This window comes from Siniperca chuatsi, linkage group LG1, assembly GCF_020085105.1.
Source record: "Siniperca chuatsi isolate FFG_IHB_CAS linkage group LG1, ASM2008510v1, whole genome shotgun sequence".
In the NCBI taxonomy this organism is placed as follows: domain Eukaryota; kingdom Metazoa; phylum Chordata; class Actinopteri; order Centrarchiformes; family Sinipercidae; genus Siniperca; species Siniperca chuatsi.
In genome coordinates, this window is record NC_058042.1 from 22,353,072 (window position 1) to 22,379,553 (window position 26,482).

The following is a 26,482-nucleotide window of genomic DNA, read 5'->3' on the forward strand; positions in this document are numbered from 1 at the left end:
CATTAACTAAGACAAGAGCTGTCAATTATGTTTCTTATATTCTTTGCCTGAACTGACTGGAAGGACTATGTTACAAAAGCAACCTTGTGAATTCTGTAAAAAAATGTAATCAGCATAAGAACAAAATATATTGATTGAACATAAAATGTCAAGAATTCTTGTTTGTTTTTTTCCTACAGTATCTGCTCCTGGCTCAGGAATGATTAGGGTTCAACAGTTAATTTATTAGAAAATAGATGTGAATATCTGTGAAAATTCGCTGGATTATGGAATTTCCTACCATAAACCTTACCTTTAAACCTTTTTCTTAAAGAGTTTCCCCTTGGGGATCAATAAAGTATTTCTGATTCTGATTCTGATTACAAACCGTTCACCTTTGCATGTTATGCCTAAAACTAATAAAGTCAATCTGTGTGTATGTATTTGTGGAAACACCTAAAAACAGCTTATCTGTGTTTATGTGTTTGATTGGACACTGCCATGTAAATGTCTTTATGTCTATAAACTGTGCTGTATGTGTGTCTATGTGAATGCACTGTATGTTTGCGTGTTGTGTTTGTGTGTTAAGAAGGCACCCAGCATGCTGTGACTGTCAAGGTGAACTAGCCTTAGCTGACAGAATCGGGGCAAATAGGCGTGTGCGTTTGTGTGTGTGTGTCCATGTGTATTTCTGTGCATGCGTTTTCATGAGTTTACTTGTACAAGTGTACCTAGACCAGGAATTTTATTGCAAAGGGTAACGGCACTTAGAGGAAGAGACAGACTGAAAGGTGAAGCAGGGAAAGTATGGTGAAGACCACAGAGCGAGGGAAGAAATTAGGAGGAGGCAATGTTGTTTCAGAAGTTTCATGCCAATAAAGCTCATTAATTTAACAATTGGAAAAGAAAAAAGTGTGTGTGTGTGTGTGTGTGTGTGTGTGTGTGTGTGTGTGTGTCTGTTTTGTGTGAGTGGTCATGAAGAGATGTTTCTCTTCTGATTTATCCCTCTCTGACCCAAAGCCAAACAACCTCTTTGCTGATTGATGACAGCACCAGACTTAATGAGGAGGGTGGTACAGTGACATCACCACCAGTCTGGGCTTCTACATTCCTCTATCACCACACACACACACACACTCACACACACACACACACACACACACACACACACACACACACACACACACACACACACACACGGTGCTGTTCTGCATCTCTTGGAGCTCATTGTGAAGTGTTATAATGTGTGTCAGTGTTAATTTAGAGAGCTGCACTTTCAGAGTCAAGGATGTGTGTACCCAAGTGTATATGTGTGTGTGTGTGTGTGTGTGTGCGCACGCAGAGGTTCCCCTTGGCTGCAGAGACTCAACATTTGATTTGCTAAAAGGAGCAGGACACTTCTATTAATCAATATTTGCTGACTGACTGGGTGTCTTTCTGGCTGATTGACTGGCTGTGTAGTTACTTGACTGACTGATTGGCTAACTGACTGACAGAATGACTGTCTGGCAGTCTGAATGACTAACTGCTCAACTGGTTGACTAAATCTCTAAGTAAAAACCATTTATAACATGACCAAAAGAGAAAGGGCACAGCAGTACAACAGCAGAGGTAAAGAGTAGGGAGGGCTTTGCTTATTGGGTGCTTCACTGAGTACGCTGAGATGTACCAATGTTGGCAAAAAAGCATATTTGAATGAGCGATCTGATCGCTTCAATCATACTGTTTCAAAATCTAGAGCTGATCTTGGACTCAATAAACCCTGATCACTGTATCTGTAGAGACATACAGACAGACAGAACCAAAGAGAAAGATGGTGATGATGGCTGGCTGGGGGGATAAGAGAAGAGGGGAGGTGGGAGAAGTGGGAGGGGATTGGGATTGAGCGACGAGGTTGACTTGATAATGAAGACGTTAAGGATACCATGGAGAGAGAGGGTGGGAGGTCAGGTCAGTCAGAGGGAGAAAAGGAGGGAGAGCCAGAAAGCGACAGAAGTAGAGAGAGAGAAAAAGAGAGGTCACAAGAGAGGTTGAAGAGGTTCGGGATATTTAGCCATCGGGTCAGAATAGTATTGTGTTAAAGGCTCTTTGGGAGTATCTCGGTTATACTGAGGTAATGTATGTGACCTCCCTGCTTTCTGTTCTCCTCCCATTTCCTACACTTTTATTCTCTCCATTCTGCCTTGTATGTTTTATTTTAAATATCCTATTTAGTTCTTCATCCGATTCCCAGTCATTTTCCATCACGCACACAGAGTAAGGGATATAATACAATAATAGATCATTTGAATCACAACTCTCAATGTGTATAGCAATTAAATAAATGTAACAACGTAATCATTAAATAGTAAAGTAAAAAAAAAAACATAAAAGAACAATCAACTTCTTATTGAAAATACAGCCCACAAATAAAGCTTTACTTTTGTTGGCAAAATGAAGAGTCAAGTTCATTATGATACTGGTGCAACATATTGGTGCAGAGTAGGGTGCGAAATGACCGCAAAATGATTTTTTAAATTGAGCTTCAATAATACATCCATAACTCTACCATTGAAGTAATATGTAATAACTAAAACAGAAGAGTTTCCAATAGTATTTGTAGTGGTTTCCTGCTGGCTAGAGAGAAACTCTTAACCTTTCTTGCTCAACCCTAGCCTAATCTCATATTTTAAAGATTTAAGTACAAAGTCATTGCAAAATAAAGGTTCTGTACATCCAAATGATGTTAATTTTGAGACAATGATTACTGTTTGGAAATGAGTCATAGGAATACCCATCTCTTAAGCGCTTTAAACAGAATTTTACATTGTGATGCATGATGTGGGTGGATTGCTTTATAACACAAGTCGGAAAGAGGGTTGTTCAAAGAAGGGCTTAAGCAGAATGGTGGAAACACAATTTCAGCATGTTTACCATCTTCACCCCATGACAAAAGCAGAGGAAACATCATCGTCTTGGTGGTGGGAAATGGAGTTTATGGAATTGCACTAACAATTACCATCACTGACATGAGACAGAGGCTACCAATAATCCAGACCTTGACTTAGACCTCTTTCATGTTGAGAAAGAAGAAATGATAAAGACACAACCCAATAAACAACTGAATGAGACAGAAAGATAGAGAGAAGCAGACCGATTAAATGAATAGACCGACAGCAACCCCCCCCTCCACCTCCTTTTCCCCATTTTTACAGCTCAATCATACTGCGTTACTGCAGACACATAGACTGCTTATCCTGAGTGACAAAATTGAAAGGGGAATGAAAGAAAGAGTGGAAGAAAGACTGTAAGAAAAGAGAGAGCAAGTAAGACGAGATAGGGAAGCAAGAGAATGGTGGAGGGGAAGTGCGGGGCAGCCCAAGAGCAATTTCTCTCTTGAATAAAGAAAGAATGGGGGAGGGGGTTGTAAAAATGGCAAGGCCCTGGTTCTGGTAAAATAGACTGTGTTATAGGTTCTGGCTCTCGTTCGTTGATTCATTCATTTGTTCGTTCCTTGCTCTTTCGTCAAGTCAAGTGCTCGCCTGTCTGTCTTTCCCTTTTGTGTCCGCGAGTCTAGATAAGAGCTGCTGGCATGACTGCCCAGTAGTCATTTAGTTATTATGGAGAGGGGAAAAGAGAGAGAGAGAGAGAGAGAGAGAGAGAGAGAGAGAGAGAGAGAGAGAGAGAGAGAGAGAAAGAGAAAGAGAGAGAGAACAGAAAAGAGAGGATGAAAAGACTAATTCTACAGACAGATAAATGGCTCACTTTGAATGGCCTTTCTTTCTTTTAATTCACTCTCTCATTCGCTCCTGTTTAAATATTTGCTGTTCTCCTCCTCCTCCTCTCACCTGACTGCTCCTCGTTCCCGTTCCTCCTTCAACACACACTTGACTATGACATGCAGCCTAATATGCAACTGGAGTTGTCTCTTTGAGAGCTATTAAAATGAGATCTTCTCTTCACTAATCCATATTATTGGACGCCAAAGCCTTTCACAGCCTCTGAATAACAACTCCTACTATATTTCCACATACACACAGTTTCTGGAGTGTGACAGTATATGTGTGTATGTCGGGCCACTCGTCTATGCACTGCCCACAGTTTGAATCAGCAAAAAAGCTTCTAATACTGTCTATGTTTATTTGTTTGCATGCATTTCATCTTTCTCTGTGACACACACATGTGCTATTTGTGAGGTGCACGTGTGTGATAGTGTCCCATTCGTTGTGGGAGACAAGAGACACACACCTCATTTTCCTCTCCTAATGACATATCAAATGTTTGCATATAGGCCATATCAGTATGGAAATGAGCGTACACACACATAGCATTAGAATAAAAGAACCAATCAAAGAGATATGTGTGTATTGTCACAAGTCTCTAAGGTTGGGCCAGTCGATGTGTCAGACATGACTAGCAACACACACACACACAAACACACACACACACACACACACACACACAGACGTACACACACGTACCCTAGCCTTGTTATCCGGGGGCCTGTCTTGCAGGCAGCCTCTCTAACGCTGAGTGATGTTTAAATTAGTTTACAATTTAGCCTCCTCGCTATCCGCAGACGGCTCTTAACTCAGTGTGTGTATGTGATGTGTTTTTGTGTGTGTGTTTGTGCGTGTGTGAGCGTAACAAATTGTTGCCAGTACGGCAGACATCTAATGACTTCAAATTAGCTGCCTGGCGCTCGCCTTGACACGTTGTTACCACTGTTAGCAGCCTGTGTGTGCGTGTGTGTGTGTGCGTATGTGTGTGTGTGTGTATGCAGCGCTGCGCAGCCATATCATGAAGCATAAATTGGCTTCACCTCTCCTCTCTCTGCCTCTGTCTTTTTTCTTTTTGTTTCTCTGTCTCTCTCCATCAATTTGATTAAAAAAATTACTGTACCATGGCGAGCAAAGACGTGTGCATGTGTGTGTTCACATGTACACCCACGGAGTCAGTCTCACACACACACACACACTCACCCACTTGACAAGATGTGAAACAAGACGGCTGAAAAAAGGTTAACAGGTCTATTCTATTCAAGACTTAAGTCATTGTAGACTCTTTATTGTTTATACTCTTTTGTGTGTGTGTTTGTGTGAGAGTCTGATAAAGAATGTTGAAGAGGCGTATTTCTTTCTGACAATCTTTTCCACCCTTAGTGAACAGTAGATCACTTTCTGTGTGTACATGTATGTATGTGTGTGTGTGTGTGTGTGAGAGATAGAGTATTAGATCAGTGTTCACTGTTGTAAACAATGAGGATTTCATAAAGTGTTCACATCACACACACACACACTTGGAAGATGAAGAGTTCTATCTTTCTCTCTGAGCAGTGGATTGCCTTTCTCGTTCATCTAATCACGCCATCTTCTCTCCTCAAGCAATCGTTGCGCTTCGCTCCCTCCACACAGAAAGCTGCACACACGCACGTACATGCGCACACTCAGCCCAGCACATAAACTGGCTAACTCAGTCCATTCACTTAAGAAAAAAGTAGCGAGCAAAGGAAAAGGCAAGCCCAATGCAAAACAAGACATTAAATATACATCATGGTTATGTTAGTGTGTATATTTGCGTGTGTCTGTGAGTTCTTTTTCTGTATGTATGTTATATACAGTACAGGTGCATCCCAGAGGTATGGAGAGAGAAAGAGAGAGAGTAGGGGAGAGAGATAAATGGATTAAAAGAGAAAGCAAAAAGGAGTAAAATGCAGGACAGGGAGATTAGAGGAAAGGAGATCGTATTGGAATGAGGCTATATGTTGTTTTGAAAGAAAAAAAATATTCAAAGAGCTATACTTGGTATATGGATCAATATATATGTCTGCTTACTGTCCATATAGTGGCACACAGATCAATACACTAACAAGAAGCAATGTATATTCCCATCTCTTCCTCTCTCTCTCTTCTTCTCTTTTTTCCCCCTTCTCTGTTATTTTCACATTTATTGATAAAATATAATATATATATAATTTGGAATAATCTGTTATCCAACACCATTGACTTTATTGTTAAAGATTTCCGCAGCATGACTGAGTGGTATTTATGCATCTAATCTGATGTTTCCCCCTAAACTCTTACAACTCCCTATGCTGTTAGAGCAGTGGCAATAGGGGGTCATTTTAATTCTATTCTATAACCGTATTTCCAGTCGACAATGGGCCTAATCTTTGTGCTAATCTGTGTTAATCTGGGACACTGCTCTTCCCCCCTCACTGCTGTCACAGCAGGCTCTCTCACTAAAACCAAAACCAGATTATAGTATCATCTCTTCCCCTCATGTGTCTTGCTCCCTGTCTTCTTCTTCATTTTAGCTTCTACGGCCAGATGCATTCATCATCTTGCTCTCTCTTTTGTTTTCTTATTTACTCCATTTTTGGCTCATTTGTGTATCTGCCATTTTCTCATCTTGTAGTCAATATAGTCCAGATGCAATTTTTAACAGATTAAGAGAGAAAAAGAGTTAGTTTAAGAAGATTAGATGAGTTAAACTGTTTTAATGATGAACCTGTAGAGGGACACTGATGCGCTATATCACTTTTACATCACCTGATGTTTAAAAACTCTCTATAATGTTTGTTTTAAATATGACATTCAGATTGTTACCACACAAAAATATTAATTAATGATCATGACTTCAAACAACAATTACCTCAAAGCATGTTCTGTGTCGAAATACACATTGTGTCTCTCATACAACAAAACAAAACAAAAAAACAACAACTAAAAAGCAAAACAAAACCTTATTCTATACATTAATGTTCTAACAGCCACAGGTGAAGGTAGAGCTTCACTCATATTATTCTTGTTGTATATCTGTATGACATTTTTGTGACTCTGACCTTTAATTTCTTAACATACAAAGTTCACCAGTAGGGTGAAGGAGTCAACAGTTCAAACTGTCTGAGTGCAGGGATTAGGGTGAAAGGTCACACTTTAGCACCAGGTGTACTTGTATGTAGCCTATGTAAATGTTCCTGAACTGCATCTGGAGCGGCTGATTCTAACCTTGTACTCTTTCTGCCAATTCACACAGCATGTGTGTTTGTGTGTCTATCCTGTATATGTGCATGGGTTTGTGTATGAACTCTCCTATACTCTGGAATTGAAAAAGATGTATGTACTATATGTCCGTATGTGTGTGTGATAGTGTCACAGCATGGAAGCAGGTTAGGTTCATTGTGAAAGTCAGGGCTCATCAGTTTTTTCCCCTACCTGGGATATGTTTGGCCCAGCCGATGTTGACCACCAGCTCTCTGTCCGCCAGATCACACAGCGTAGTCAGGGCCTTGATGTCACTGTCTGGTACTGTTGGGTCAGGCATGGCGTAAATCTTCTCTGGCTCGGCCACCAGCAGGTGAGAGACGATTTTGTTATCTGCAAGGCAGCCAAAGGCAACTGACATGACCACCAGACAAGGAGAAAGACACAGAGACAGAGAGATGGTGAATTTTTGCTGCATTAGGCTACAAGCTGTTCCACACCAATCTGGTGCAAAAATGTGAAAGGTCATATGCAAAGTCCCTGAAAACATGGCTTCCTAGATAACACATATGTCTACAGGCATTTCCCCATGTAGCAAAAAAGCAGCTGACATGACCATTAAACTAGAAGAAATAAACAGAGACATGTTGTATCAAATCAACACACAACATACATTTCAGTATATCACATAGTATCATGATGTCAGATATTACACATAAAGTATTTTATACATTGTGTATATATATATATATATATATATATATATATATATATACACACACACACACGTGTATATTGTATTGTATACATGAATACCTACAACTGGAAGAATGTTAAAATCTTGAAATGTAATAAATCACTGAAAATTGTCAAACAATACATTTTACAATAAACATAAAAAAAAAATCAAGTTTTGACATTATTGTGTTTACAGTATAATAATATTGTATATAATATAGTATGATTTTTGTGTTTGCAGTTTTTATGCCATTTCATATCTCAATATGCAAACAAGATCAAATAAGAGGATGCTTGAATACAATGCCTTGCCTACATGTCCTGTGGAATTTTTCAACAATCAAGCAACAGATAATTGATTTGATTCCAGTAATTTGCAGGACTAAAGATGAAAATGCAGTTCACAAAAGATCAGAAAATTATGGAAACATTTCCAGATTAGGTGATGCTTCAAGGTGTGATTAAAGGCGATTACTGCTGGTGATTCAGGTTGCCCAGAATGTTGTCTTTTGACGCTTTGCTGATACATACAGAAGGGAAAGATACTTCTGAAAGCCAAACAGCTCAGCTGGTAATGGTGACATGTGGTGATGAGATCTCTATGGCCCATTAGTAACAGACTGATACCCTGCTTCCAAATTAATCCACTGACTAATCAAGCATGGGAATAATAACAGAGGATAGAAGAGCAAGAGAGGAGCGAGGGATAGAGGAAAAGAGAGAGAGAAATAAGCAAAGAAAAAAATGGGAGAAGACAGACAGGTAGAAATAGAGCCATGGACAGATTGTAAAAGACAGACAGGAAGAGTCGAGAGAGCGACAGCTAGATAGAGATAAACAGCAAGAGAGAGTTAAACAGAGTTGGGGGGATGAGTTGTGTATTGATCTACCACTCTCCACCCCCAATTCTGCTACACACACACACACACACACACACACACACATACTTGTACATATATATATATATATATTCTTTCCATCCTCTTCCCTCTAGCTCCAGCTCCAGGGTCGTTTGAGCCAAACCAATCCCAGTCACACTGCAGTATCTGTGGGTAAATCTTATTTAATGTTTCCCTAATTAGAATCAATGGAAGCCCATTTCCAAACCCAGGGCTATTGTTCTGTTCTCACACAATCAATGGGGATGCTGAGGCTAGGGATTGGGCTACAGACAGACAGGGTGTGTGCGTGTGTCTAAGAGAGACAGAGGGACAGAAAGATTTTTTGTGTGTATTGACTGTGTGTGAGAGGAAAAGAACGAGAGAGACCTAGGAAGTCTATATATTTTTTGTTTTTCAAGTGTAGGTTTGTTTTTAGGTTTTTAGAGAGATTTGTGTTCATACATTTATTAAGGAAAAGATGTAAACTAGGGATTACAGCCTGAATAACTATTTGGAGCGGTCACTGGTGATTCTAGTAGATGACTCTTCCAAAATGTGACAAATGCTTGATAAAAATAATAACAGGACTAAAGAGTTAAATGCAACTTAACCATCTTCAGGATTGGTCTATAAACAGTGAAGACATTCAGTTAGCTGTGTATGCAAACACATACATTATAAACACACACACACACACACACACACACACACATAGTGTACACACATTCATATTATCCCATCATTTCAATGATTAGTAGTACAGAAGTCCTGGTAAACTGCCGTGCAGCCATTCAGCATATTGGCCTAAAGCAGAATATGCTCCAGCTTTAAGCAAAATGGGCTTTGGGGACCAAGCTGCTAAACACTGCTCAATCTGCACTGCATGAGTGTGTGTATATGTGTGCGTGTTATGTGTGCGAGCAGACGGTTAGCTAAAGAGCTAACTCTAGTTTGATGTGGTTGCCAGATTGGATTTAATCCGGATTAGGGTTCTGGCTGGTTCCCCTACCTTCCTCTCTCTCTCTCTCCCTCCCTCCCCTCTTCTCTCTATCTCTCTCTCTGAGAAACCTTCTCATTTAGGTTCAGTCTTTCCCTCTCCCTCCCTGTCTGTCTCAACCTGTCTCTCTGTCACTCTCACTCACTCTCTCTGTTGTTAATTTTTCAATCATCAGGCTTTGGCGATGGTTTTATTCTTTAAAAAACACAGCCAATCCAGCCAAAGTTATATGAACACCTTTATAGTGAAATATTACACATATAAAATGTTATGACCCCAAACTGGTAGCAGTGGAGACAGGGAGATAAACTTGGTCCCAAACAGATGGGCTTCTCACTACCCTGTGTCTATTTATGCGTGTGTGTTTGTGTGTTTAAATGTTTTTACCGTCCAACTGTCTCCATTAGGATAGACACTGATGGAAAGGCCGCTCCTTGTACTTCTGGTCTCTAAACAACTCCTGCATATTACATGAAAACTGCCTGCACATAGTGATACAATATGCTAGAATTTGATATTTATTTAAATATTTTCTGTTTATTTCTAGGGAGGATTTTCTTTGTGTACTGTGTATAGTGTGTCCTTCATTGTTCCGTCTACACGCTATGTCAAATGCTGTTGCCACTGTAGCACATATAGTATGTCTATTTGAGTATGAGTTACTGTGCACCAAGGACAGTATGCAAATTTCTGTCCTTGAGAATCACTGCTCAACCTCAGAGAGAAAAGGGCTATTATATATACTGTTTGTGTGTGTTCTTACATGGCTTCTTGGGAGGCAGAGCCAGCTGCGGGTTCAAGTATGGACTGTTGTCCGCATCTATCCGGCGTTTATACTTCTGTCTTCCACCACGAACCCTGTCCAGACGAACACCTTCAAGAAATGACAGAAGAAGTGTATCAATACACTGTGCATGACACTGACTTAAAGAGAAAATCAAAGAGAGACTTGTTTGACTACTTAAGAAAAAGTCTGCTAGCATGCAAGAAATCTAAAAAGAGGGAGTAGAAATGAAGGGAAAGATGAAAAATAGGTGGACTGGAGGAAGATAACATGTGAGCTCTGCGTGTGAAGAGGTGATAACCGTGTTGTTTCTGCAGTGCACTTTTATGTTATTGTCAAGCTTGCTAAACTCGCTTGCCTCTTTTATTCTACAACAAGATTAATTTATAGAGACACCCTTTGAGTAAAGGGCCGCTCTCTCTCACGTTGTCTCTCTGGCTTTCTGACTTACTCTTTTCCTGTCTCTTGCCCAATCTCTGTCTCACTGTTGCTGTCTTTCTCTCTGTCTCATTAATTAATTGACACAAAGGAGTCCTAATTTAATTAGGCCTATCTCTCAGGGGATTGGATTTTACCGTGGTTACCACTTAAAGATGGATAAGGAAGACAGAGGTGTCATGTTGCCCTGGAGGAGGGGAGGAGAGGAGAGGAGAGGAGAGGAGAGGAGAGGAGAGGAGAGGAGAGGAGGATTCTGAAAGGGCTGTGAAATGTTTCAAAACTAACACTAAGCTACTTTTGTTTATATCATTCATGAATAAAATGAATAATATGTGGAAGCAATGCAAAATAGCTTTTGCAGAATGACTGCAGAGAGGTCCAAGATGTGTCTCTCTTACTCCTTTATATCTTCAAATAATATTCAAATATTAATCTGACTTTTTATACAATAAATTAATTTTTAATTTCATGCTACTCTATGTTCAATATTGTTTAGGTCTACTATATTTTAACCTAAAGCTTTTTGAATTGCTCATTTGATGTAATCAGGCTCATCTATCTCAACAAAAACTCCACTGGCACTTAGAAAGAAATTCATTTTACATTTCCGGCAGCAACAACAGTGTCATCATAATAAATATTAGAGAAATGGAAAGTTAAATTAAAACATGACCTAAAATGTTTAAAATACCCTAATATAAAATTAAACCAAAAGCAATATAAAACAATGCCTGTATAGTGCTTTAAATTCCAACCTGATTTGAAAGGTTTTCTGATGCAAAGAGCGTTTTAAACAGTAAGGATTTGATTTAAATGTATAGACAGAGAGAAGGTGTGTGTGTGTGTGTGTGGGGGGGGGGGGGGGGCAGCAAGAGAGAGAGATTTGCTAACACACACAGATTTAAATCCTCTGAAAAATGTGCTGACCATGACCAAGACAACACACCTAAGAGATGTAACACAAAGACCTCCTATTGGCAGAAAAGGAAAAAAATGTCAGGGAACATGTTTGTGCATTTGTAAGTGCTTGTAAAAAAAGTGCACGTGTTTATTTGTGTTTTGTACATGTGCACATTTTGGTGGCTGCTTTTATTCAAAGCATCTTACAGTGACTTGAGTGTAGACATTTTTTCTATGGAAATGTAGTCAATTAGAAACCTCTACCTAGCCCAGGCAGCAGCCAACCCAGTGAACTGAACATGACATGCATCTGTGTGTGTGTGTGTTTGTGTGTGTGTGTACTTGAGATGGGAATCGGTAGACAGAAGGGCTGACAGTTCAGGTACAGTTTGGGGGGGGGGGTGTCAGCAAACGGTCAAGAAACTCTTAACACCAGGGGGTACAAACCCACTCACACACCCATTCTCTGCTTTCTCACACACACACACACACACACACACACACACACACACACACACACACACACACACACACACATCACACAACGTCTATGTTTCTCTAACCCACAGCCCTGTGTTGTGTTTGGGTAAGCCCCCGACAAGCAGCTTGCTCAGTCACTACGTGGGTCAGTGGCTGGTCAGAAGAGGAGAGGGAGACAGAGAGAAAGCAGAAAGTATCAGAGTTAGAAAAGGTAGAGGACAGTGGAAGCAAGGGAAAACATAGATGTTTGGATGGGGAAGACGAATAAAGGCTAAATGAAAGAAAGGGTGTGAGGAAGAGCTTAGGTAAGTGTGTCTCACTAATATGGCTACATATATTCAAACCACAGATTCAAATTAAATTCAGTGCAAAATTAATTAACATTTGATGCATGTTTTAAAAAGTGATTCTGTCTGCACTGTAGCATCACTTATCCGTCTATTTATGATACACCTACACCTCCTGCTAAGTCCTCCAATCACATACACACTCTGAGTCACTTCTGAAGAACAAAAAACACACAAAAAACTAATATGCAAAACATGCATGGTACCATCAAATATATGGGTTGCACTACCAGCCAGGCCACTCATTTAAGACGGCAGCATGGTATCAAAACAGAAAAAACAACAGCACTGACTGTAATGTTAACCAGTGGGAGCAGTTAACCTGAAGCTATGCAAGCAAACAACTAACACTGCTTCCAGAGCAGTCTTGCCATTAGCTACTGCCCTCCTGGTTAGGGGCAGCATTTTGCCTTTGTGCCATACAGTAATTCACCTGATTTTCAAAGTAAAGTACAACACTGAGATTGGTAGATGCTGACTCTCTTATTTACTCTAAATGTACACAATGAATGTAGTCAATCTACACACACTTTCTCTCATATTATTTCTACTGCACGCAAACTTTTCCCCTATCACACACAAACTCTCACATGCAGACTCTCAGTTTTTCTGTTTCTCTTTTCCTTCTACCTAAAAGACCCAGTGCTGAGCTGAGCTCACTTTATAAAAGAGCCCACTCTAACTACCTCATCTATTTTCCACCAAATTAACTCTCTCTCAGCACTGATTAATGATCAAATCTAAATGAATCAAATTAAAAATTGAAAATTATATTTCCAAAGCCCACAAAAAAGAGACAGGAGGAGGCTAGGGGGAGAGTGAGAGTGCTCTACCTCCTCTTAACAAATGAGCCTTCAAATCATAAAGAATGGGAAAGAGAGGAGAGGAGAGGAGAGGAAAAGGGTCGGGGAAGAGGAAATGTGAGGATTAGAAAAACAAATGGTGGAAAAAGAAAAGGCAAGGGAAGAACAGAATAATTGAACAGGTAATGGGTAAGAAATGGAATAAAAAGGCGAGACAAAAGAAATAAAATTTTGATAAAAAGTGATAAAAAACATTAATGGAAGATTATGATAAAAGAAAGTGTAGAAAAAGAGATCAGAGGACGGAAGAGTGGAGCATAGATTGTGAAATAAGAGTAGAAGGGGAGGGGTAGGTAATGGATGGGCTAGTAAACAAAAGAAGAAAGGAGAATGAGAAAAAAATGAAATGAGAGAGAAAAGGAGGGATGAAGTGAGCGCTAATAAAAGCAAATGAGATAGGAACAGAATAATGAAAGAAAAGGAAAGATCCATGAAAGAAGAAATCCACAGAGGTTATATGCCTTAATTATATGCTATAATTATTGTCATCTAACAGTACTCACTACTCTGTCTACTGCTTCTAATTCTACACACACAGAAATATCAGAATAAACATTTAACAGCTCCCCAATTTTTTTGCGTTACATAGAGCATACTGTGTGTAAACTGTATTTGATACCATATATACTGTATATGCTTATATGATTCACAATTTTGTACCACTTTTATCATATGCTGTACACACAGTCATGCACACGCACAGTGACAGTGATGAAGGTGAATCATTCCTATCATGGGAATATTGCTGCCTGTCAACAGCACGATCTGCACTGATCACATCAGCATAGATTTTACACTGCACTGGCGTCACTCTGTGTCAGTGTATGTGTGTGCGCGTTTGAACAGTTCAAGGATTGCGAGTGAAATGCCTTTGACACCTAAGTGCTTTTGAAGAGAGAGCCGGCAAGCGTGGAAAGAGAAAGACAGAAGAGAGAGGAAAAGAGGAAAAGAGGAGAGAAAGACACAAAATGGATTGATTTCAGATGGTCAATGATATGATAAGAGAATGAGAGGATGAAAGAGGGTGAGAACAGGAGTGAGGGATAGAGTGGAGAGAGGAGTAGGAAGACAAATAAAATGATTGATTTCTGTTGATCAGAGAAAAGAGAAAGAGGGATGAAAAAAGCACAAGAGGAAGAGAGCATTTAAAGAGGCAGAGACGAGGAAAAAGAGGGAGAGAATAGAGTTTTATGGTAATTGAAGTTGTAACAGGGTTGAAGTCTCTCTTCCACTATAGACCAGGTTATCACCTTATGTTGCTGTGTGTGTGTATTTGTGAGTGTGTGTGTGTTAAACCGCAGTGTTGATGTAATAACATAAAGGGTTTTCCTATGTGGGTTTAAGAACTGATGGGCGAGTAGATTGGGTAAGACAACAGACCCATTTAAATCTAGTGTGTGTGTGTGTGTGTGTGTATCTCTGAATCTTCTGAATGTGAGGAATAACTAGAAATAACAAGATAAAGAAAAATACAACATATGTGCACATATAGCTACAGGAATACCAGAACACTGTAACTGGTTGATGAAGAAATCAGATCAGTGAATTGACACAAGAGAGCTTAAAGAAAGAAAGAAAAATAAAGAGAGCATGAGAGAGGGGTGGAGGGGAGGGTAAGAGGAGAGTGTGTGTAGTGTCATGCAGTGACGTTTGTTTAGACCAGAACAGATCAGAACAGCACTGCCTGAGGCAGCGGGCAGGTGGTTGTCACTGGTGTGTGAATATGTGTGTGTGTGTTTGTGTGAATGCGGGCATGTGTGTGAGACCACGTGAGGTCCCTGAAAAATGTTGCCTTTACTGCCCCTTTTCTTTTAAGGCCGTGTTTATGAAATACACTGATACGTTTATACAACTACTGTACTGTCGTTCTGTATTTATTTTACACTCAAAAACACACCAAAACAACTTGCTCACTAATAATCAGTTTTTGAAAAATACTTGTAGATAATATCAAAATTGTCTTGAAAAGTCTTGATAAATAAATTGATATTCCCAAACAGTCTTCCTGCCACATCTCCTCTCCTCTCAAGACAAAAACAGAAAGAAAGTTTATGTGAAAGAGAGCGGACCACTTAGGCAGATCTCTCATCACAGTATTTCCATTATCGCTCCTTTCTAGCTGGGATGCAACCAGATGCCAGTCACACACACAAACATCACACACACTCGCTCAGGACAGACGCTACAGGGCCAGATTTAGCTACAAGTTTCCCATGGGGGAACACCAGACGCCACCAGTTGTCTGGCGCTCCCCTCCTCTGTTTCCCCGTCCTCTCCTCTTGTCTCCTCCCCTCTCCCAATTGCTCACTCTCTCCTCCTCTGGTCATCCTCCACTTTCATTCTTTCCTCCCTTCTTCTTGTATTCTCCTCCTGTAGTATTCATTTACCAATCATCTATTAGCTCACAAACTGTGTTTTCTTTGTCACTTCCTCTTCTCTTTTTTCCCCTTTACTCACTGTTATCTTTCAAGAAATGTGTCCTTTATGAGAGATTGTCTTTGTGTGTTTTGCATGTGAACATATCATCTTGCCAGTCATCTTGACTGTGGTGTGTATGACTGTATGTGTGTGCAGCAATGAGATTAGACAGCAGCAGTCAGGATTGTTGAGCTATGAAGAGAGTTATGACGCACACTACCAGCTGCATATACACACCAAACACACACACACACACAAGAACCAACACCCACACAGACTGGGGCCTTCCACCCGATCTCACTCATTAGGTCTTAGAGGCCGTGGGGAGCACGGCCAAAGTTGGCACGAGCTGTTAGTGTGTGTGTGTATGTGTGTGTGTGTGTGTGTGTGTGCATGTGTGGGGCAGTGTGCCAGGGTTTATATTTGCAGTCTGTGGACTTGTCTCTCTAGTATTCTACCATCTGAATCCAGCTGGCCGTTTACGACAATATAGAGATGGAGGCTTTGGTTTTGGATTCAACACATTCTGTCTGTTTAACCATGATTCATCAGACGTGCCATCATCAAAGCTGCTGTGTTGTAAGGGAGCAAATCTGTCAATATGACCATATGTACAATATACATGGATACTGAATATTGCTGGCTCCTGGAATGTGTGCCTCTGCCAAAGCCTTTCATGTTCAAATGTCTGATCTGTGTTTTGTATTCTGTTCATGACAATTCTACGCATTACTGCTGCATTTGAATACATTATGTCTGTCTTGCCCTGCCAGTTGTGTATAAATTGAAATAGCTGTGACAGCTATTATCTTTGCTTGTTTACAATTTTTTTAACTTGTCAAATAAATAACACTAAATTAAAATGTATTTTCTGAGGTTTGCATTTGTTAGAAATCACTTTCAACCTGCTCCTGTTTCATTATTTTTCATCAAATCTTTTACCTGTTCTTGCACTCCCCCCTCCCCTCTCACTCCATGCAGATTTACACCCCGCCCCTGTGACCTTTCGGTCTTCAGCTGACGCATCATTATGACCTCATTAAAAATGGACAGACAGCCATTGCCAGAGGGGAAGTTCTCATAATATAGTCAAGCCTTTTAATTGCCTCGCTCCAGAAATTAGCTGCTACCTATTGGTGAGTGGGTGCCCAATGTTCGCTCCTTCCTTAAGTTTACACCCCCCGTTTACTCCTCTCCTCTGGGTGAGAAACATTATTCAATATTCCACATAGGCATGGCTGTGTGCGTGTGTATTCACATGATGAAGTGTATGTGTGAAAAGGCTCCACTCTGAGTTGGTTTACTGACCCTCTGGCCTCTTGTTCTCCCCTCTCTTTCTGTCACACACACACACACACACACGCACTTCCTTACTGCCTCACTTGCTCTTCATCTCACCCACTCTGTCTCCCAGGGCGACAAAGCTAATTTGAGGCAGATCTTGCCCTAAGGGGTAAACTACAGCATCTACACACACACACACACACACACACACACACACACACACACACACACACACACACACACACACTACTCCATGTCCTCCATCCACTCCACCCATACCACTTTATCTTCACCTTTCTCCTGTGAGCTAGCCCCTGACAACCACAGTTAGCTCTGATGCTAACTGATCTAGCCACTTACCATTATCATCTATGCGATTCTGCTGCAACAATGCTTACACCCAGAAGGGCTGCGGAGAAGACAGTAGGCAGTGTTCTTAAATGTTGTGTGTGCAAAGGATTGTTAGTTGAGAGTGATAACATGTTTAACCAGGTAGTATAACAATGTCCTTGGTTGTTCTGTACATTGGTCTTTACAGAGATGTATGTTATTATTAGTCCAGCGTAAAATGTCGTTGAACATGATGTATCAAAATACTGCACTTGCTAAATAAACATTTTTGAAAAATATTTCTCTTTTAAGAAAGTCATTAGCTACTTCACCTTTTTTGCTAGGAAAACACAAATATTTTCAAGGATAGAATAATCCACACACGGTTTTGAAAATGAAACACAAATGTTTGATTATGGTAAGTCACTAATTGCTAAATGAAATAATTACCTGACTAGATCTTCTTTATGGGTAATGTTTTAATTAAGTCCTTTCCAGTGACACCACTGCATTGTAATGGGTCTGAGTTGGGGTGGGGGGGGGGCTAGTTATTGAGGCTTTTCAAATCTCCAAGTTCAAAAAGAGTGAAAATGAGAAAATATAAAAGAATGGATATATCAATTTTCCAAATTACCCTTATTCATATGTAGAGTGGGACCCCATGTATTAAATTCACACCCAGCACAACAAATGGGGTGGTTGTGGTCTGTCATGTTGATGTATATATGTAGGCCTAGGTGTGTGTGTGTGTGCATGATATATCTGTGTGTGGAGCAGGGGAGCAATGGCAACAAAAGGCAGCTATAGTTCTCATCTCTTATTGGCTTAGTTGTTCAAATCAATAGCATGTCTACCTCTCTTGTTCACTCGCTGCTAAACAAAATCTAAGTAAAAATATATTTAAAAGTATAGTGTTAAAAAGAGATGATCACTAAAAAATATTTTCTTGCAAATGACGGCTTTGTTTGGACTTTATCGACAAGGGTGACGTGGTTTCTGTGTCCAGTAGGAAGATGCAGTCTGAGCTGTGTGAACTGTGAGACTGTTGGAGCTGCCAATAAAATATGCACTTACACGTGTGTGTGTGTGTGTTTGTGGCCACACACACAAACATGCGAGAGACAAAACAGGAGATGAGACATAGGTTCTGCCTATGTCAGATCAACCGGGAGAAGAAACGCTACGACAGCAGCTTGTGGTGAGTGTGTGTGTACAAAAAAGAGAGAGAGAGAGAAAGACAGAGACAGCGGGAGAGAGAGAGAGAGAGAGGGAGAGAGAGAGAGTTTACAGTGAAGTAAAACTGGGGCTGCTGGAGGCAGTGATATTTATGAATTTTGTGTGTGTTTAAGGTTTTCTCAATGTTATCTTCCCTTTTACAACATTTTGCTGTTTGTAAAAGGGACAGAAAAGACATTTTGAAGACAGGGACAGGAGTCCACATCTGAGTCCATGCCATGATGTAAATTCTCGGCATCTCATTTTGATTTTTTGTTTCAAATTAGAACTACAACCAACATTAGTTTTAGAATTTATATTATTGAAAGTTGTACTGTAGTTTTAGTGAAAAATAAAGACAATCTTTTTTTAAACAAAGCAGCATCATAGTGTTTGTTTGCAAAGTTATATATTCAGGGAGTCTTTGTGTCATTTTTTGTGGAAAAGTGTTCATTATATGCTGTTTTGTCATAGTTTTTGTGGATAAAATTTATGCTGTATATGTTTTTTATAATTTAATTCTAACCATGGTGGGAAATGTGACATCAGGCATGTGAAGTTGTCAGCCGATAAAATATTATTATCAACAGCTTGTCAGGTTAATTAAATGTGCATGTTTGTGGTTTACAACTGTCTACCACAGACTGTTATGGTGTCACATAATTTGAGTGGGTGAAAAGCTGCAGGTACTGTATGGATGAGTGTCATGGTGCCAACAGGATGGAGAGAACATGGAGTGAAGAGGAGAATGGATGGATGAAAGGCAGCAGAAACAGTACAATAATACTGAGTGGGAGAATTGCAGGGAGAGATGAAGACAGGAATGGATGGAGGGAGGGCTGGCAGGCATAGGCAGAGGCACGCTCCCTGACCACTGTAAGGAAGGGGGCGTAGGCCAGGTCTCCCATCAATTACAACCTTGACCCTCCTCTCTTCTCCTTTCTCTCTCTCACACACTTTCTGCTTCATTCAACCATCCTCCCCCTGCCTCTCATCCTCCCTGGTCCCTCTCCTCTGCTCCTATAAATCAATCTCTTCTCCCTCCCTCCCTCCCCCCCCCCTCCTCCCTCCCTCCCTCCCTCCCCTAGCTTTCACTCACCTTCCCCCTCCCACTATGCCTCTCTCTCTCTCTATCGGCCCTCCTCTTCCTCCCTCGCCACTCCTCTCCCTCCTTTCATCGTTGGAAGTGCAGTGGGAGTAGAAAGGTCAGAGGTGGGCAGACGAGAGGGAGAGAAAGAGGCAGAGGCAATGAGGGAGTGTGAAAATGAGAGAGTGAGTGTATTTAATCAAAGTAGTGTGGGGGCAGATAATATCTCTTTTTTTACCTTTCTTCACCACTGAACAACTGCTTAGTGTGAGTGTTGTAATAATCCTGCTATATCTATGTTTATCTTATTTAGGTGAAGTTAAACAAGGATGTAGTCGGTGTCTGGAAGTGGGTGCCCTCAGAAAGTATTATATGTATCTTGTGTACGTGGAAGCGAAAAGTGAACATACATCAATATTAAGTGCTAGTGAGATAGACAAAAGAGTCAGAGAAACAGAGTTGTGAACACATAAGAGGATAAAAAAAGACTGAAAGTGGTAAGATAGGCATGAAAGTGAGAAGGCAACAAAAGGGACATGACGCAAATATAAATAAATTACAGTATATTGTATATATATAAAAGGAGTATTATCAATTTCTTAGAAGTGTTACATGTAGCATTGTTCAACATCATTAAATCATTGTGCTTTAATGTATCTTGGTATATTTACCGTAAACCAATGACACCACGTTTGAATATACGGCTGGCCTGTACTTATGGCAATGGTTGTTTTTGTGTTCCATTTTTCAGCATTGGCCTCTTAACTGAATAAATAAATATATTTAATATTTAATAAAATGCTACATGTAGCACAGTTAACAGAGAAAGATAAGGAAGAGACCTTTTCCCTTACCCTCCCTCAGCATGCCCACAGTCAGACACTTCATGAAGCGGCAGGCCTGGCACGACTTGCGTCTCCTCTTGGTGATCTCACACTCGTTGGTGGCTGGACAGCTGTACTCAATGTTGCCTGTATGTAAACATGTTGGAGGAAGACAGAAAGAAAGGTTCCATTTTAGATAGACACATCAACAGACAGGTGGGCAGACAACCTTTTAGAAACCAGTACTCAGCACATCCTGCTGCACGAAGACAAGTAAAAAACATAAATACAGTATATGTTTTCATTTAGATTAATCAATGGACAGAGAGAGAGAAACATTGATAGTTGTAGATAGACACAGCCACAGGTAAACAATAAAATAAACCTTTATGTAAATTGACTAGCTACCTTGGTCTTGATCTTTGACTTTAAGATGCCCCATTGTTGGCATAGTGGCCATATAAAGTACAGAGCAAGAGCTGAAACCAAATTATTTTAAACTGACCATAAGCAGACAATCTGATTTCTTGCAGATTTGAGTTTGTGTGTATGGGCACTGTTTTATCAATGTATGGCTGTTGATTTAATGTGTCAGTGATTCACCGTTACCTCATTAAATTATCACCTTGTTTAAAAAAAAACTCGCATAGAAAACAGTGTATTTGAGTATGCATGTGGGTTTGTTACATGGGTATACTGTATATGTGCATGTTTCATGGATAGAACAAGCTAAGGTTGCGTGACTAGTTGCAGTTCACTCGCAGTAACACTGGTGCAGAGCTGAGGCTAAGATTATTAGCCAATGTAAGTCTATTAAATTTACAACCCTGGCCAAGCTAATACCACTTTTACCTCGACCTCGAATTCTCGACTGTCTCACTATTTCTTTTCTCTTTGTTGTGGACAATGTACTCCCCAATTAGCATATTAATATAATATATTCAATATTTAATAACATCTTTCCTTTGGTCCTCTCTATTTACTTTATTTGTCTCTTTTTAAATTTTCTACTTCTATATTGTCATGTCTTTTGTCTTTGATATTTTTCAACTATGTATTTTACTATATGTCTAAATGAGACTTATCTCTAGCCATGTACTCTGCCTCCTGTTTTCCTCCCCTTTTATTGTACCCTGTTTCATTCAGTTATTTTGCTTTCTCATTTTCAGCTTCACTCACCCCCAGTTCTGCTCATTTCCTCCACTTAGTAATTTGCTTCCACCCAGTTCAAAGCAAAGCACAGTTATGGATTTGTTAGGACAGTTTGGACTGTTACAGAATCGCTCAAACAGGTTTATTTGTTCAGGAAGGTTTATTTATCTATAGTATGAACTGTACTGAGATGTGAACCAAAAAGCCTTTTGTTCCCTTCTTCCCCTGCCCACCTTACAACTACAGTACCCCAGCAAGCCAATGTATCTCCCACTGAAACAGAGTAAACAGTGATTGCTATTGACTGCTGCTGTGGAAAGGATGTTTTCTCATTAGTGGGCTGATTAAGGGGGCTAGTTAGCTTGGAAGAGGCTAAATGCACAAACACTTCTTAATGGGTAACAAGATGCTCATTAATCGACCTTGTTAGTTAAAGTAAAGGCTAAACATGCTAAATGCTGGGGGAATCCTAAGAGTCTAATGGACACTACTATTGGGACTAGTTAGCTTTACACCCAACCATTACATGATGATGATACAGAAAGAGCAGATTAATTCAGCAATTAAGAGGGACACTTACCTAGCACTAAGGCTAAATGTGCTAATGACACAGAATCTGCGTGGGTTAATGGGTGGTCAGTAAAAGGCCTTGTTCGCGCAAGGCTAAACAGGCAAGTGCTGCAAAATGTATAACAGTAAAGAACCACTTATAGGGCTGGAAGCACTGAGGATAAATGTGTTAAACCCTCACTGAGAAAAAAAAGGTTAATAGCTATACATACTACTGTGGAAGTGGATGTCTATCGGCAATAATAATAATGCATATTATTTGTTGATTAAAGTGACACCCCCATGAAAGACATAACAATCTTTGTGAAACTTGAATTTATCGTACCTCAACTCAAAAGTATAGTACCTCAACTGCAGGTGCAGTGGACTTTAATACTAGCATATTTGTATAAAAGGTACTTGATATTACAGACTGTACATATTCAGAAAGGGGGTAGGTACTGTAGGTTTACATGAAGGTTTGATAGGACTATGTGACCTATGTGTCATCTGGCTGTATACTCTTTGTATGCTCAGACATAGACATAAACATCCTGCTTCAGAGTGGGGGTATAGGTTAGGAATTAGAAAAGAAGGGTTTATATCAGAATGTCATAGCTTTGTGTGTGTGTGTGTGTGTGTGTGTCTTTATGTGTCTTATTGTGCATTGGGGTGGGCTTAGAGCAGAGAGGTTCTTGGAGGCTCCTATGTATAACGTGTGAGTTTGTATGTGTGTGTGTGTTGGTGTGGGTGAGGGGGATATCTGAGGACCTCAAATCCCCTGTAATCTCCTTTGAGATGTGTGTGTGTATGTCCACCTGCTGCATGACAATTGACCACCATTGTACAGACTGTGTTATATGAATGTTAGTGTGTGTTTTTGCCTGCCATACTCTTAGAGGTTTAATATCAAAAACAAAGACAGCTCAAACTTTGTTTGAAGTTCAGCTTCTGCCTCCCATTAGCTTTCTTTTCTCGTTACCTCGGCTTTTTATCAGATAGTTTTAACTGGAGACCAACAGAAAATATACAGGTAGAGGGCCAGAGAGATGACAAAACAACAAGGTTTCTGGGCCAGATTTGAATCCTCTTAGCCCAGTGATTCACCAAGACAACCCTTACCATTCTACATCAAAATATGCAAACAGAACTATAACATAGACTCCATTGTTTGATCGTCCCACCTACCATTTTCACTGCACTCATTCCTTTGCTCTACATCACTATCACCATTCTCATCTTCCTCTTTCTTGCTCTTATCCACCTTTCTTTTTCCCTCTTGCTGTCTTCCTCTTCCCATTTCATTGCCCTATCCCTCCCTCTCCCACACTTTGCCCTCCTCCTCACTCCCTTTATCCCTCTCTCTCAATAAGGGAGTGATAGATGCAGGTTGTCAGGTGTCGCTGGACTAACGCCACAGAAACAGCAGCTGCCAGAGCCACTTCCTCCATGCTGCGACACACACACACACACACACACACACACAGCACTAATTCTTTCCTACATCCATGTGCCCAGTTCACCCTACCCCTTCTCCCCTCTTTCTCTCATTCCTTGTTTCAACTTGTGGTTTACCCAAACCGGTGTGCACACTTCCTCTCCTCTCCCACCCTATGCTCTCCTCCCTGTCCAGCTGGAGGTGTTTTTTTGGTGATTACCTGCGGTTTTATTGGCTAATGGGTTGAAACATACCAATATGTCTGCGGCTGCCCATCTGAGGCTGGCCCTGCTTTCCAGCCAAGATGCACACACTAACACACAACCATGCATAAACACAGGCATATGTGCACAGACGTACACATAAACCTGCACTCATTTACATGGATGAGCACAAGCCCAAAAGCCCACACACAGACACTTAGGCTAACACACTTCCACACTATCTGTGGATGAGTTTGGCTTGTGTGGTAGCCAAAGATAATGTCATGACCCATTTGTTCCAGTGGATCCAAGACTGCTCAGTCTGCATTCAAACAAACATTAACAGTAGTACTGTAGCACAAACATTAATGAAAAAGAAACTTGTTCATAAAATGGCCTTGCATGGATAGATTTTCTTCATGAATTCTAGTTTTGTCCATTCAAGCTTGGGACATTACTGGTGAAAGTTTATTGTGAGTAGACTATTAGCAATTTCTTAATAAACATCCAGGAAATTATATGTTAATTTGGGCCAAGAATGCAAACTAGTGGCTGTGATTTACATCCCTGTTGTGGATCCAGTTGCAATGTGGCTCCCATCCAACTGCTCACCAGACTGTTGTATTTCGTCACAACCTTTTGTGACAACAGTTCTGTGACTAGCTTTGCCAAAGTCTTGACCCATAACCTCTGACTCCAGCTGTCCTGATCGGCACCACGTCCACTACAGCAGAAGGGAGGATTACAAATAGAGTGAAAATGAGGGAGCGAGAGAGATAAAGCATTACTTTAAATCTATTCAAGGTCATACCCCGAAGAGGCTCTACTGTCAACATGGCATCATATCTATATGTTTGCCGGGCTCTTGTATTTAATCTGTAATAGTGTCCTCACCTACGTAACCTTTAACAAGCCCTCAGTATGAAATGAGACACGTGGAATTGGTCAACTATTAGACACTACAGCGATGTATAGATGAACTAATGGTTAAACCTATACACAGTGATTACAAAATCATCTGTGTTACTGTCTACTGTGTGTTGGTGTCCATGTGGTTCTATGAACTTATGTTTGTGTGTGTGCGTGTTTCTGCCTTTATCTCTGTACGTGTGTGCTGTGCTCCAATCTCTTTGTCAGGATTGCACTGTGTCCTGATCTCATCCCAAAATAAACACATACAGGTCATCTCTAGGTAGTGGTGACCATCTAGTGGATGTAAGACTTCTACCCCTTGACATCTCCCTGTCTCTCTCCCTCTCTGGGGCTTTACTGGGAAAGCTGCTTACTGGAGGCAAAAGAAAGCAGCGACAGATAGGTGGATGGATGGAAAGGCAGATAGATGAATCCTGTCTGATATGACTGACTGACTGACTCAATGGATCGATGATGGCTGGCTGGCTGACTGGTAGCTTGGTTATTGCAGTGGCATACTGACTGACAAGAAGGCTGTCTTGCTGACTGATGGGGCCTATTAGTTATTTTAAAAAACTTGAACAAATCATTAAAGATTATTACTCAAACACAAAGTCTTGGAAGGTTTATCACTTGCTGACCGACTGTCTGACAAGGTCAAAAGCGTCACGGTGGTCCCAATATTAAATTCAATGACTTTTCCCTGATTTCCCATACCTAAAAGTGCTTCATGAACCTATGGTGAAACCAAAGCCAACAATAAATTGATCTTACAAACATGTAACGTCTGTGTAGCCGAAGCCTGATATAGCTTATTCCTATGTGCCATAGAGCTTCATTGTTGCCCAAAGACTATTAAAACACTTCAGGGAGCCACAGCATTTCACTGGCTGTTCCTTCTGTGTAATCAACATGGGCACTGTAGTTAGGCCTGTCACGATAACTACTTTTGTTGGACGATAATATTTCCCAGAAAAAAATGTGATAAACGATATCATTTTTATTTTAAGACCATTTAATGCCACTGATATAATGATAATATAATAGCATAATAATGCAAGTACACCCTTTCAAAGAGCAATGAACTTTTATGCTGCCTGAGCTTCGCTCATGGTGAAACTCAGACACAGAGAGCAGATGACGAGAGGACAGAAGCAGAGCAACCAGAAATGACAGAAAAGAACTATGCTGAGTCTGAGACACGTTTTGCTGTCACAATCAGCTTAGGAGCTGTGGAAACCCCCCCCCCCAAAAAAAACGTTCAGGCGTTGTGCCCAAGTCTTATAATGTCCATAATGTCAATAGCCTTGATAATTTTGGCTGACCTCAATAAGTCGATAAATAATTATTGGGACATGCTTAACTGTAGTTTACTTTGTGTCGATCCTACAATACATATACCATCCTACTGCTGTAAGTACTTGCTAAGCAGTGGCTGAAATTATATTATTATATAATTATTCAAATAAAACTAGATATATTCGTGACCTGTTTCCAAAGATTGACATCTTCAGTAGGAATGAATGGACTTGGGGCAGAGGGCCACTGACAGGGAGTCGGAAAGTATTGAGAGATGGATTAACACATTGCTGGTTTTAGTCCTTTCATGGGAATTGTTTGCATTCACAAAAGATACAATATCGCCAGCTTTATCCTTTAGTGTTGTTTTATTATCGAGGAAAACAGTCTAGTAGGTAT

General features: G+C 40.4%; 1 protein-coding gene across 9 annotated transcripts in view; it reads right to left on the bottom strand.

The window, feature by feature from the left end:
* esrrga (estrogen-related receptor gamma a) overlaps positions 1–26,482 on the bottom strand; it is a 150,583-nt gene that overhangs the window by 27,449 nt on the left and 96,652 nt on the right. For 6 of the 9 annotated variants that reach the window (XM_044200868.1, XM_044200861.1, XM_044200854.1 and 3 more), the window contains 3 exons: positions 20,549–20,677; positions 10,324–10,434; positions 7,176–7,358 (listed from right to left, as the gene is read on the bottom strand). In XM_044200868.1, the coding sequence (XP_044056803.1) occupies positions 7,176–7,358; positions 10,324–10,434; positions 20,549–20,677 (423 nt within the window). The remainder of the gene's footprint in view (positions 1–7,175; positions 7,359–10,323; positions 10,435–20,548; positions 20,678–26,482) is intronic. The other 3 variants (XM_044200838.1, XM_044200819.1, XM_044200829.1) reach the window with 3 other exon arrangements.